The sequence below is a fragment of the Trichosurus vulpecula genome, chromosome 4, assembly GCF_011100635.1.
Source record: "Trichosurus vulpecula isolate mTriVul1 chromosome 4, mTriVul1.pri, whole genome shotgun sequence".
Taxonomy (NCBI): Eukaryota; Metazoa; Chordata; class Mammalia; order Diprotodontia; family Phalangeridae; genus Trichosurus; species Trichosurus vulpecula.
The window spans coordinates 340140054-340155147 of NC_050576.1; the positions used below are offsets into that span (position 1 = coordinate 340140054).

The 15094-nt window shown below is 38.9% G+C and overlaps 1 protein-coding gene across 6 annotated transcripts in view; it reads left to right on the plus strand.

The window, feature by feature from the left end:
* The window catches only part of SLAIN1 (SLAIN motif family member 1), a 75354-nt gene extending 62893 nt beyond the window's left edge, over positions 1-12461 (plus strand). For all 6 annotated transcript variants that reach the window (XM_036753553.1, XM_036753555.1, XM_036753554.1 and 3 more), the window contains 2 exons: positions 4637-4919; positions 11295-12461. In XM_036753553.1, the coding sequence (XP_036609448.1) occupies positions 4637-4919; positions 11295-11370 (359 nt within the window). In that variant the 3' untranslated portion in view covers positions 11371-12461. The remainder of the gene's footprint in view (positions 1-4636; positions 4920-11294) is intronic.
* Positions 12462-15094: the final 2633 nt, after the last annotated feature.

Below are 15094 nucleotides of genomic sequence, written 5' to 3' on the forward strand. Positions count from 1 at the left end.
CTGCCAGTCATCTGGGAGCTGACAAGTTCTGGAGACAGGATTTTGATGGAAGATCCATCAGGAGCCCCAGGTAATCTACTGAGGAGCTGGCTTATCCTGGGATATAGCCTAGATTCCTAGAAGTATGAGGGTCACAGGACAGGAGCCAGGTTGAAAGGCTAGGGCTGGAGTGCCCTACCTGTTTTTTGTTCTGTCTCTGAGCTTAAGAATGTTTTTTACACCCTAAATAAAATTTTCTTGCATTTAAAAATGTAAAGTCCGTTCTTAGCCAGCAGGTTGTAGTTTGCCAACCCTGGTGTAGGGCATTAAGTGAAAAAGGCAGCTGTCCAACAAATGGTGGGGTGCTGTTATGTCCATCTAGTGGATATGCTGCAGGCTCAATAATTAGTAACATAGAAGATGTGCCAAAGAGGGAAGGGATTGAAGTGAGAGTCAATTCCACAAATGTTTATTAAACACCTACTGTATGATAGATGCTGAGGATTCAAACATAAAAAGAAATATAGGCCCTGATCTCAAAGGGACTTGCTGACTGGGAGGTTATGACATGTGTATGAATAACTCTGATATAAGCCACAGGGTAATAGATGCAAAGGGGAGAAGTCTGAAAGTACTATAAGTAATTTTTGAGGAAAGAGATGACTTTCTGCTGCAGGGATCAGAGAAAGCTTTATGGAGAAGGCAGAAGCCAACTTGGGCCTTGGAGGAAGTGAAAGATTCTTGCAGGTAGAGGTGAGCGTATGCTGTCCATTTTAGGTGAAGGGATTCGCATGAGAAAAGGTACGGAGATCAAAGAGAAGCTCACAGGAACGCTGGGATGGTGGTTTTTAAAGTGCCTCAAGCTTTGTAAAAGTACTTTATGGTATTTCATTTTATCCTCACAGTTACCCTGGGAAATAGGTACTGTTATGATCATTACCCTTTTACAGATGAGTAAACTGAAGCAGGCAAAGGTTCAGTGACTTGCCCAGGGTCATACAGCTAGTAAGTGTCTGAGGTCAAATTTGAAGTCAGAACTTCCTGAATCTAGGTCTGAGCCCCATCCACTGTGCCACCTAGCTGTCTGGAGTAGTTGGCAGTGGAATGCCATGGAAGATTTTTTTTTTTTCACTACAAGAGTGATATAATCCTATTGTACTGCTCTCCATAGTGGGCAGCTGTGTAAAAGGATAGATTGGAGGCCTGAAGACTATATAGGAGACTCTAAAAATAGTCTAGGTTTTCTACTATGAGCTCAGAATTAAGGTGGTTGTATTAGGAAGAGAAAAGCCAGCATATTTGCAAAATGATGATGGGTGTCTAACTACCACCTTCTTGTTGCCTGAAGAGGTAGGCTAGGGATGAGGTGGGACACTAGACTGGACTTTTTCTCTAACAAGCTAGGGGATAAGGATGTGACTGTTGTACCAGAAGCGAGTGAGACACGCCACAGAGTATAAGTTTTAAATGGAGAATTTATTAGCCGGCGGCCATCGGGGCTGCAACCTAAATCAATGGCCCCGTGTTGGGGTGCAGGTGTGACTTATATAGGACATGTGGGGGTACAGTGGTTAATTATCTCCTGGAACCCACAGGCCAGGTCACAGGGTGGGGGAACAGGAACAAAGGTCCTGGCAGATCAAAAGATTCAGTCAGGTTATCGTTAGGTGGGATAATCTTATTGACATTCCTTGGTGGAGTCATGGAACCCCAGGGATATCTGCTACACAGAAAGGGTCTGCCAGGTTATCCTTCAGTGGGATGGTCCTATCTATTGACATTCCTTGGAGGAGTCACAGAGCCCCAGGGATATCTGCTAAATGCCAAAGAGATCTGAGTCCATTCTTTCTGGGGGTGCTTGTCAGTAGCTAGGGGTTTCTCAGGGGTTCCTAATTTTTCCAGTATTACATGACCTACCTTGGCTTATAGCCAGAAATTCTCTTTAAGTTTTTTTGATGTTCTGAAACTCAGGGGAAGACTCACATAAGCGTCAGGGAATGGGACGTTATCTGCTGTAAGTATTGGGTCTCTCACACTAGGGCTGGGAAACATGCCCTCGAAGAATGTATGCAGAGGAGTGAGCAAAATTAAGAATAATAGGTGGAAACTACAGAGAGGCAGATTTCAGCCCCACTCTACGGAGAAACTTCAAACAGCTCTTTAGTGGTAGTGCTTTGAAAAGGAATCCTTTAGCAACTATTTATTAAGTACTTACATGCCAGCCACTGTGCTAAGCACTGGAGATACAAAGAGAGAGATGAAACTATCCGTGCCTCCAAGGAGCTTACATTCTATTGAGGGGAGATAGATACATAAGTATGTATATAAGGTATAAAAAAGAAAAAAGCATACAAGGTAGATTTGGGAAGGAGGACACTAGTATCAGAGAGGATCGGGAAAGGCTTCATGTAGAGGGTGGTCCTCCAAGGGTCTTGAAGGAAAACAGATTCCAAGGGTTGCCATGGAGACAGCTAGTATAAAGGCACAGATGGATGTAGTGTGTATGGGATGCCTAGTAACACTGCATGGCAGGATTTCAGATTGTGAGGAAGAAATGAGGAAATATATTTGAGGGATATTGTAGAAGTAGAAATGAGAAGATTGGGCAAATGACTGAGTATTTGGATGTGTGAGGAGTCTTAAGGATAACACCAAGCTGCTCAGGTGGTGAGCTCCTTCACCCACAGGCTCCTGCACCCACCCTCTCTAACACCCAGGGGTGTTATAAAGGAATTTGTGTTTTAGGTAAAGAGTCTGACTGACTGTCAAAAGTCTCTTCCAACTCTGGAATTCTGTGCCCCTAGAACGTAGAGCTTGATGTAGAAGCAGCCCAAACATAACTGGACTATTGACAGACAAGATCCCAAAACAGGAGAGATGTCAGAAATTTTTATAAATTATTATAATATTATAAATATTATAGTGGAAAAAATCCTACTTTTAGCTTCAAAAGATCAGCTCTACAAGTACAAGATGGAAGAGTTGTGGCTGGATATAAGTTTGTATGAAAAAGATTTAGGGAGCTTACTAGTGATCTACAAGCTCCATTTTAATTATAGTCAGCCAATAAGTATTTACTAAGAACCTATTATGTGATGAGCACTGTTCTAAATACTAGGGATACAAATAAAGGTAAAAGACAGTCTCTACCTTTGAGGGACTCACAATCTGTTGGGGGCAGGGGAAGGCAACACAAAGCAAACAACTATGTACAAACAAAATATATACAGGATAAATTAGAAATATTCAACAAAGGAAAAGCACTAAAATTAAAAGGAATTGAGAAGACTCCCTATAGAAGGTGGGATTTTAACTGGAACTTGAAGGAAGCCAAAGAAGCTATGAGTTATAGATGAAGAGGGAGAGCTTTACATGGGGGACAGCCAGAGAAAATGCTCAGAGCTAAGTGCTGAAGTGTCTTACGTGAAATTGAAAAGCTCCTGCACAAAATGAATGCATTTAGAATAAGAAGAGAAGGGGTCAGAAGTAACCACAAATTTAAATCTAATTTCTCAGGTAAGGGTTTGATACCTGAGATAGACAACTAACAGAAATATACAAGATCAAAAACTATTTCCCAAAAGAAAAGTGGTTAAAAGACACGAACGACCAATTCTCAAAAGAAGAATCACAAACTCTTAACAGCCATGTGAAAGAATGCTCTAGATCAAATAAAATCCTTTAATGATAAGAGAAATACAAACCTAGCATATACAAAAAGATGGCCAAAGTGAGAATAATCATTGTTGGAGAGAGTTGTAAAAAGATAGATGCACTAATGTTGGTGGTCTGCCTTTGAATGAGCAGACCCATTCTGTAAAGTGATCTGTAATTACCCAGCTAAAGTAACTATTACATCCATTGCTCTTGACCCAGGGATTCCACTAAGCATACACTCCAAGGAAGTAACTTATTAAAAGAAATCAGGGAACACACCAAAATATTTATAGAAGCACATTTTGTGGCAGCAAAGAGCTAGAAACAAAGTAGATACTCATTGATTGGGAAATAGCTTAAAAAAAAGTGCAATGTGACACATCAATGTAATGGAATATTAATGTGCTATAAGAGATGACAAATACAGAGAGGCATGGAATGATGTGTATGAAGTAAGGCAAACCAAGGTAACCAGAGCCAAGAAAATAAGCAACATAATAATGTAAATGAAAAGAACAAGCACTACAAAACAATTGAAAATGGCTATTTCCAAATTACAAAAAAGTATCTAGAGGAGTACAACCAGGATTGTGAAGAACTTCAAAATCATGACATAGGAAGACTGGTTGAAGGAACTGGGGATGTTTACTGTGAAGAGGAGAAGACTTAGATGATAGCTGTGTTTCAAGTATTTGAATAGATGTCATGTAAAAGAAGCCTTTGACTTGTTTAGCCTGGCCCCAGAGGGTAGAAGTAGGAGCAATTGATACATGTTGTAGAAAGGCAGATTTAGAGAAACTTCCTGAAAGTTAACTCTCTAAAAGTTTAACGGGCTGCCATTTGTGGATTCAGTTCCATTTGCGCTATGTGTATTATGCGCTAACTTGGTTCAGATTTGTTATTACCATTTGGGACTGATGTGTAATGTGATTTATAAGATTTCCTCAATCGAAGCATCCTTAAAATTTCTTCTCATACGAAGATTTTTGTTTTCTTCTAGTTCCATCACCAGGACAGCTTCAGCATCGAGTTCACAGTGTGGGTCATTTTCCAGTGTCCATAAGGCAACCTCTTAAAGCCACAGCCTACGTGAGTCCGACTGTTCAAGGCAGCAGCAATATTCCTTTATCCAACAGCTTACAGGCATATTCCAACACAGGAATTCCTGCACCAAACAAAACTACTGCTTCTGGGATGATAGGGCGGAGTGGGCTTCCAAGACCATCTTTGGCAATAAATGGGAGTAACTTGCCCAGGAGCAAAATTGCACAGCCTGTGCGAAGGTGAGACTGTTTTTTCTATCCCTTCTTTAAGACTTCTTGTATTCTGTTGAATATGTTAAGTTGCTCCAGGAACCATCGCAATCTTTTCACTTATTTAGCTACTTCTTGCACCTTACTGTCTGTTGCTTTTTTGTGTGAAATTAAGATGAGATTATCAATCAGCTTTGCATGAAAGTTGATGATTGATAAGGAACAAAGTCATTTGTTCATGAATCCAACAAATATTCATTTACTAGACACCTGCTACATGCTAGACCAAGAGGAAGGTCTCTGGTGTGCTGGGTGGCTCCTCTATCTCAGATTTGTGGGAGCCTAGAGACAGAAGTTGCTGAGGCTGAAAAAGTGCTCATGTTCATGGGAGCACAACTCCACTGAATGTTGTTCAAAACACTTCTTTTCATGACATCCATTCAAATATTGGAATACATCTATCATCTGAGTCTCTTCTTCATAGTAAACATCTTCAGTTCCTTCAGCTAGTCAGTATGTCAGAATCTTGAGGCTCTTCACAATCCTGGTTGCCCTCCTCTAGATAATTTAAAACATGAATACGTGTATACATACACACACATACATACAAACATACATATATGTGTGTATGTATTACACGCAAACTTGTATGTGTGATTTTTTTAACATCATCTATGGGCCAAGTACTACAGTATGAATGGTACAAGAATGACTAAGCTCGGTAAGAGGGTTTACCATCTGTTAAGGGAGATAATTTGTTCACACAAGTAATTGCATTATAATTCAATCCCGCCTACATTGGTTAAGTGCCTGTTATGCGCTAACGACCAAAGAAACAAAGATAAAAATGAAAAATGGCTCCTGAATTTAAAGAATTTACTTTCTGTTGAAATATACCAGCTAGTGTGCGATGAGTACCATAAGGGATGTACTAACAAAGTGTCTATTCAAAGTAAAAATTTAGTTGGAAAACAGTGAAATCTCTTCTAGATATTTACACCGTTTTATTCTCATTATTATCTTTAATCATATATAAATAAAATATGTATTCTATCTAATAAGACATAATTATATATAACGTGTTTTCTGATCAGAGGCAGAAGGAAGAAGGCATAAGTTCAAGGGCCACCTTTGACACATGAGATGTGTGACCTAGAGCACTTGCTTAGTGCCCTAGGTGATTCTCTGACTATAGCTTTCAGAACATTTGTTGATCTATTCTGGTAGGAGTTGCCTTACCAGTGAACTTCAAGGTGCCAACCCACAAAGTTATAACTGATAACAGTAACTGACCAAAAAAAAGTGCCTTCTACATCACAAGCTTTTAAAGTTCAGGTGGTACAAATATTGTCTTTTTTTACATAGTAAGAAACCGAGGCACAGACAAGTTAAATGATCTATTTCAAATTCTGCAGTTAGAAAATAACAAAACTGGCACTAGACTCTATGGCTTTAGACTTCAAATCAAGTTCTCTGAATATATAAAAATGTTCATATTTTATGGTAAACAATAAATAAATGATACCAATTAATTTACATTCCTCAGAGTTAGGAAGGAGAACACTTGAAGTTACAAAATTTTAAGAAGAAAACTGTATCCTTTTATACATAATGAGGAATATAGAACTAGAGACCAAACATTATGGAGAACATTGCAGGATTTATTGGTTTGGTGACTTTTTTCCCCCTCTGCTACACAACCTTTGGCTTAATGTTAAATTGAGTTTCTTCAGAATGCTAAAAGTGTTTTAATATTTATTATTGGTCAAAGGCATGTTATGACTATTGATTTGAATTGTTAGGTGCTAGGATAACTGGTGTCAGGAGTGGGGTCTAACAGAATAATGTCCTGAGAATTTGGGGAGCCTGGGTCCGAGGTGTGGTTCACCCGGAAACTACATGAGAAAAAAGTACAAGAACAGTTTAATTTGAGAGTTCTGAAGGGAAAAACAGTCATTATATATTATAGGAGACAGTGTGGTTCAATGGAAGGAGCATTGATTCAGAGTTAAAGGATGTCGATTAAATCTTGCCTCAGCCATTTCATTGTGTAGCTGTGAGCAAGTCACTTAACCTTTGTGGCAGAAAATGATAGCAGCAGACACTCAATAACATTGTTCAGCTTAGCATATCTTTATATCAAATGTCAGTTAACAACATTTATTAAATGTTTCCTGTGTGCCAGACACTGTGCTAAATGCTGGAGATAAAAAGAAAGGCAAAAACATGGTCCTTAGCCTCAAGGAATTCACATTCTAACAGAGGAGACAACATATAATTAAGTATGTACGTATAAGCCCCAAATACAGTGGAAATGGAAGATTATCTCAGAGGGAAAGCCCTAGCTCTGTAATCGGTTGGGGTTAGGGGGTTAGGCTGGAAAGTTCTCCTGAAGATGGTATAATTTAAGCTGAGTCTTGAAAGAAGTTAGGGAAGCTAAGAGGCCTAGGTGGGGAGGGAAGAGCCTCCCGGGTATGTGGATAGATGGCCAGTGAAAAGGCAGGAAGTCAGGAGACTGAGCATCTGCTGTAAGGCACATCAGCTAGACCAGTGAAAATTGGTGTGTGTGTGTGTGTGTGTGTGTGTGTGTGTGTGTGTGTGTGTGTAAACTGTAAGAAGACTGGAAAAGTAGGAAGGGACCCAGTTGCGAAGGACTTTAAATGTCATAGGATTTTCTCTTTGACAGTACATTTGAATGGGCAGATGGTGTGGTCAGATTTGTACTTTAGGAAAATCCCTTTGGCAACTAAGTGGAGGGTGGATTGAAGTGGGTAAAATTTGAGGTGGGGAGACAAGCCAGAAAGAAGGCTTTTTTAAAAAAAAATAGTTTACAACATTCATTTCCTCAAGTTTTTGAGTTTCAAATTTTCTCCCCCTCCCTCTAAAGAAGGCTTTTACAATAGTTCAAGGGTGAGGTGGTGAGGACTTGTATGATCCTGACACCTGTGTGACTGGAGAAAAGGGGACTTATACAAGAGTTAGAGGAAATGGAGAAGTGATAAGATGGCACAGCATATTGACTATATGGGCTGAGTGGTGGGTGAGGAGTCAAGGGTGACACTGAGGTTGTGGGAGCCTGATGGTACCCTCTGCAGTGATAGGAAAGTTGGGAAGAGGGTGAGCATGGGGGAAAAGCTAACGAGTTCTCTCTTGGACATAATGAATCTCAGATGCCTATGGAACATTCAGTTCAAGATTCCAAAAAAGCAGTTGGTGATGTGGTACTGGAACTCACGAGAGAGATTAGGGCTGGATATTTTGATCATGTTTGGGCAGCTTCCATCAGAAACATGCCTAGGCCACATGACTATATTTTTCAAATGGCATTTCCTCTTCAGTTATTTTGAGAGCAGATGTGCTAGAAATTTACAAAATATATGCCATTTATGTAACCTTAAAATAAGCTCTGGCGGAAGCTACTGGAAGGAAATCTATTATATTGTCTGTTCAAGTATTTGAGAATCTTAAGATGTAAGAAATGAGTACTTGTATTTCCTCTTTATAAAATGAAGAATGGGCAAAAATAGATAGTTTAAAAGTGAGTCTAGTCTGCTTTCATTTGAATAAGCCTAAGTCCCCTGACAACTTTTGGTGGGGCAGTGAAGTCAGGCCCAGTTAGAAAACCATAGTAGAAGCTGGCTGGGTCAAACTGTGTATGTTCCTAGACAAATACATTCCCTTCAAGTTCAGCTCTTTGTCTCTTGGCAGGCTCACAAAATCACCTTCTACCAAAATATGGATTCTGTTGGAGGAACTCTGGTATCCTAGTCTGGAGACTCCTTTTTCTGTCTTTCCTGTCCTTTGGCTAGAATTTTGTAGGTATGGCCCAGGTCAATTATTTTACCTGATCTTGGCTTCCATAGGTCTCTCCTAGCAGAGGTTTCTTTAGGGAAACTTGATAACCTCAGATAAGCTGTAGTACATGTACATTATGTTTGTCAGATTGCTGAGACAGTGCCTTTAGAAGACGTTCTTGTTTCACTGACATGTTTACCTTTCTCTTAGCTGTGCAGACATCTTTAATATGGGTCCCATTTGGGGTCCAGAATTCATTTTCTTGCTTAAAGTGTATTCAATAGATTTCCCAACATAAGATACTTAATAGTTATAGCAATGTTAGTGTCCTAGTGATTTGGAGTTGGACTTGGCTCAAAGATCATCCCCACAGTGGATAACATCACACAACGCATGGAAGACAAGTCAACAAACATTTAACAAGCTCCTGCTGTACTCCAGTGTAGTGTGCTGAATACTGGGGATATTGGGTGCTAGGGAGAAAAAGAAAGGCAAAAAACCAGTCCTTACTCTCAAGGAGCTTACAGTCTAATGGGGGAGACTGCATGCAAACATCTGTTTACAAGGCGTGTGTGTGTGTGTGTGTGTATGTACATATATATATATATATATATATATATGCATATATATGTGTAGATGTAAATAGGTAGAGATATAGAGATGTATATCTATATTTCTTATATCTATATACACACATATTTATATATCCTGTCTGGTGTTTTAGCTTTCATTTTGATTTGGAGTAAAATGTAAGGCATGTATTTTGCTTTTTAAGACCTTAAAGAATATGTAATGCATTAGGTCCATGCTGCTTCTGTGTACTCTTCATGTATATCTCAGTAATAAAGCATATTTGGCATTCTCTTATCTGTAACTGCCCACCCCCCTACTCAAATCAGAGTCCACTGCAAGTCTTTTCCCTGATGTCATGGTTCTCTTCAAAAAGGAAAGACAAACACAACAACTAAAAGTCTTCTTTGGGAATTAGTGAGTGAATGAATGAATGAATGAATAAATGAATGAAAAAAATATCAAGCACTTTTTCTGTATTAAGCAGTAGGGATACAAATGCAAAAAGCAACACAGTCCCTATCCTCAGGGAGTTTATATTTGAATAGAAGGCTACACTTATAGTGGATGGGGTGAGAAGTTACAGAAATGGTGAATAGAATCATAGGCAATGGCCTTTCCTGCAATGGTAGTATTGATGGAGAAAGCTGTGGGTATGGGGTAGAGATTTAGTGCTTAATGTTGATGGGGTGATGGGACCTGGACTCCTAAAAGCTAAAAAGGCCATGTCTTTGAAAGCAACCCAGTCCCTGAATTTTCCCACACACTTCAGCCATCCTTATCACTGGCTTCTCACCCAAGGCATCTGGCCCACCTAGATACTTGACAGTCTTTTCATAGTCACCTTTGTCTCACCCCAGACTATTTAATACTCCTTTCACTATTGCACCTGACCCACCCCAGGCCACTCCTTAATCCCATCTAGATTTTTTCACTGTCCCTTTTTTTGTATGTAAGCATCAGTCTCACCCCCATTAAGTTGCAGATTCCCTAAGAATCTCAGCTATTGGCTTTACAATAAACCTTGCTACTTTGATTGGAAGATGGTTTGAGTGCGTGAATTTTTTCTAGGCAGACACCACCTTGCGCTATGACATTTCTGGGTTCCCAGCAACCCCAAACCACATCAGTGTCATGGCAGGAAGGTAGCCAGAGTGCATTGTGGTTGGGTATGGGAGGAAGAGAGGATTGGATAGGATGGACTCACCAATTTATAAACACAGGAACCCCAGGGTGGGAAATAGAGTGCCTGGTTAGAGGTGAAGAAGGAACATAATAGGTAAGTAGTGTGTGTTGGGGTGGGTTTGGGAACACTCAGATATGATGAATTTGCACCAAGATCTGGGAGGGCCTGTTAGGAGCCTAAAAGGAAAGCATTGATAGCATAGCAGGAAGAGTTCAGAGTGGTGTCTCTGAGATATAAGGCATTATAGAGAGGACTTTCAACTTCGTAATACTTTTCGTGTAGGTATAGTAGGGTCATATTCGGTTGTCAATCATAATAGTTTTATATTTGTACTGGACTTTAACTTTTTAAAGTGCTTTGACATCTGTTGTGTCATTTAAACATCAGTTGTAAGAGTAAGTAAATCCCTGTTTGCCAAATGGTAAATGTAAACATGGAAATGTCAGTGATTCTTCCTCCACTGAGAAATTCCAAAGAAGTAATTGATTTTTTTAGTCAAGTCATTTGATAATTTTGAATATTTCCTGAAGACTCTAGATGGTTTTAGTAAAGATATTTAGGGTGATTCCGTACTTTGATAACAAAGTTCTTCAGAAGGTAGCACTAGTTTGATTTCAAGTAAATTAAGACTTTTAATCAGCTATAATTGGATACACTGTACCTTGACCTCAACACAGTGATGTCATTTTGGTCCTCTTTCAGAATAAAAGACAACAACCAACCAGCCAAGAATTAAGACTTCACCATAAAAGATGCAACACAGTTGGACCTTTAGGATTAAAAGTAAAAAGTGATGATGCCTATGTTACTTATTAATCATGTGCCACTTTTTTTTTTTTTTTTTTGCTTTACAGTTTTCTTCAGCCCCCAAAGCCTCTGTCTTCACTTAGCACTCTGAGAGATGGAAATTGGCGAGATGGCTGCTATTGATGTGGCATTTTGTACTCTAGAAGACTGGGAAAGAAGTGGAAAATGAGGGTTGTGTTGCCCAGCTGGCTGGGTGACGGTACAATGGGCGTTAATGTCTTTCCCTCCGTACGTTTTAATGGATTCACCACACTATTGTTTTTCAGTGGACCTATTATCAGAGACTAAATTTTGCACTTCAATATTTGCCTGGGATACTGCAATGTTCTCAAACCCACAGTTGCAGTATTGTGACCTTTAGAACTAGATCTTTTTTTTAATAGAACTGCTATGTACCTGAACTACTTTTTGAGAGAGTTAAGATGTATCAATATTAAATACTGCTTTGCCATATCTGTTTTTTTAAGGTTACCTGTTCAATGTACTTACACGTTCTAAACACCTTTGTCCATTACATGTTCTGTATTTTAATACATTGCCTACGACTGGGTCTTATAACATATACTTTGAACTTTAATTTTTATAGTTTACAGGAATCCTATTTTTTTGCACTTGTTTCTTTTTACACCTATTTGAACCACTAGGGAACAATTTAAATTTTTGTGCCATAAAAAGTATTTTTGTGGTAAGGTACTATTTTTTTAGCGCTGGGGAGAGATCAACAGAAACATACCATACAGCTTGAGAGACCTTTAATCTTGTTTTGGTTGTTGTAGAATGAGCACAAAACAATCGGAAGAGTTCAGGGGAGGTGGCTGAGACAGCAAGGGAGTCCAGTGGTTTTGGCTTGTTATTTTTTCCTTAAATGTTAATTTATTATCACATCATGTTTGGTATTTGTGGATCGCATCACAGAATCTCAGAGGCGGAAATGCGCATTGCATTTACCACGTGCAATGGTCTCTACACTAACTATGGGATTTCAATACTTTGTTACAAAGGATGAAACTGTAATGTTTTACTAACATTTGCTTCTGGAAAAAAATGAATGCATTTTAATGCAAATAAATCTTTTTGATAGACCTTTTACAGAATCCAATTGCACTAATGAATGCTTTCTTATGGCATATGACCTAATATTTGTTACTGTGTATACTGCTGTTTTGGAATGTTTCAGAAATAAAGAATCTATTTCAGCAATATCAAGTCACACATGACTGTGCAACGTAATGTGAACAGATATGTTTTCCTATAGCCGAGCTTTATTCCAATTTTGAAGAGAGTTGGATTGTTGCTATTTTCTTACACAGGGATTAACATTGCGTGAGCATCTTCATACTTATACTGTAGAGGGCCTTGGAGAGCCTAAAACATTTATTCATTGGAGACATGAAAAATATCTGGCTTCAAAACATTTCTACCAGGGAGTTATATTTAATTTTCACCATAAAGTGTGGACTTCAGATATTTATCCCAGAGGGGAATAGTGGGACTTCAGTAGTAATGGGACAGCTTGAAACATATTTAGGATAAACCAACTCATTGAAGATGTCAGCACATTTTGCAAATGGAATTTAGTTAATTTCTGAGACATTAAAAAAATGTAAAAGTAATCCCCTCTCTTCATTTCAGAGTTGATGATGTTCTGAAAAAATTTTTAGGACAGAATATGGTTGAATGATTTAGGAAGATATTTGTATTCAAGTTGTTGGAGTTAAACATTTGACCAAGGTTAGGGAAAAAACCATTTTAAAAATATCTTTTTTTCATTTAGGAATAGGGTGCTCACCTTATATTATAATGTACTTAAATCATTAGAAATGCAACAGAAAACACATTACACACATGTAAACAGGTAAATGAGTCGTTCACTTAGGGAAAGAGGTGGAAGGGAAAAAACATTTATGTACTACCTACTATATGTCAGGCACTGTGCTAAGAGCTTTACAAATATTTCATTTGATCCTCACAATAATCCTGCAAGACAGTTGAGACAATTATTTGACAGTTTAAGAAACTGAGTCAAGTAGAAACGAAGTGATTTGTCACCAGGTTCACAGAGGATAAGTGTCTGAGGTCAGATTTGAACTTGTCTTCCTGATTCCTGGCCCGGTGCTCTCTCCATTGTTCATAGAGTTGCTCAATATTGACTCAGCAGTAGAACACAAATTGTCATTTTATATCAGACTGATTTTTTTCAAGCGTTTATTAAGCAATTATGTGTCAAGCATCATATTAAGATCCATCATTTCATCATAGATCATTCTCTGCTAATGCTTGTTTCTTAAATGTTTAAGAATAGTCATATAAGGAATACATCTAACCAATAATACAAACTAGTATTTAGGAGATACAGTAGCTATGTATAGCTTATGTGTGTATTACTCTTAAAAGCAATGGGCCAAGTATTTAGATTCATGTTTTACTATCAGTCACTGAGCATTTATTAAGTGTTTATTACATGCTAAGCCCTGGGGATACAGAAAAAGGTAAAAACAGCCCTTATCCTCAAGGAACTTGTATTCTAATGGGGAAAATAATATGTAAATAACTAGATACATGCAAGATACATAGAGTAGATGAAACGTGATCTCAGAAGGGAGGACAACAGCAGTTGGGGTAAGGGGTGGGAGCTAGAAAAGTGCTACTACAAAAAGGTGGCATTTGAGCAGAATTCAAGAAAGAGGGAAGCCAAAAGCTGGAAGTGAAAGGAGGGAGAACATTCTAGGTAGTTTGGAGTGTACAAGAATAGAAAGTCCAGTGTGGCTGGGTTAACTGCATCATGTAGTTTGTAAACAAGAGCACAGTGTAAGAGGACTGGAAAGGTAAGAGGGAGCCAGGTTATATAAATATCAACAAAGGACTTGATATTTGATCCTAGAGGAAATAGCACTGAAGTTGTAGGTGTGGTGGGGGACAAATGTGAATTTTAGAAAACAATTATTTCTGAAATTTTAAAAGAATTTTTTGACATGATGTGGTGAGGCCCTATGTGTAGCAAGGGTTATCCATCTGAAGAGAGGGCTGTCCCCTGCAGGTAGCATGGGGTTGTCTGTGTGGCTCAGAGGGAAGCAGAATAAAGATCTCTAGCCTCTTCTCCTTGCAACTTTCTCCAAGGGGCACTTCAATTCCTACTAGGAGGGGAAGTAGGAAGGGACTGGAGGATGCCCTGCTCTTCCCAGAGAGAGGGCATATAGACTAGAATTATAGCTGCTCCCTTAAATATTGTTAGTTTACATGATACAACTTCTGATTTTTGTCATTCTTGGAGGAGGGGAAGGAGGACCCCAAGCCTTATAGCTAGGGCTTGACCCTTTTTCTGCCAAATACCAGTTCCACAATGAACACACCTAGGAAATAACAAATCCCTTTATCTAAATCATAGCAAAACAGAAATCATAGAAGGTATACATAGGAGAATATATACCAGGCAACACAGTAGAAGGAGCTTTTTCTCAGAGAGTGAGATGATAACCAAGAGAGAGTCCTACATCTTACACTAAGGCAAGTCCCTTGAAGTCTTTTGGCTAGTACACTGGGGATAGGGACATTACGGAGACTGCCAATCTTTTTGTGTCTTCCCAGAGTCTTCCTTTGGAGGAAAAAGTGAGGCCTGGTGAGTGTACAGCCCTTCCTCAACTTAAATCCAATTCACTTGCATGTAATGGCATCACCTCCCCCATATGATCTTCTTTGAGAACAAATGAAAACAACAACAACCTTTAACAATGCGAGGTAGAGTTGGCCTCTTTCATCTTTCCCTTGAAGCTGGAAGTCAGAAGAGCCCAAAGGGACAAAAGCTTGAAGAGAACTCAAAGATGATTTGAAAAAAATTGAAGAGTTCTCT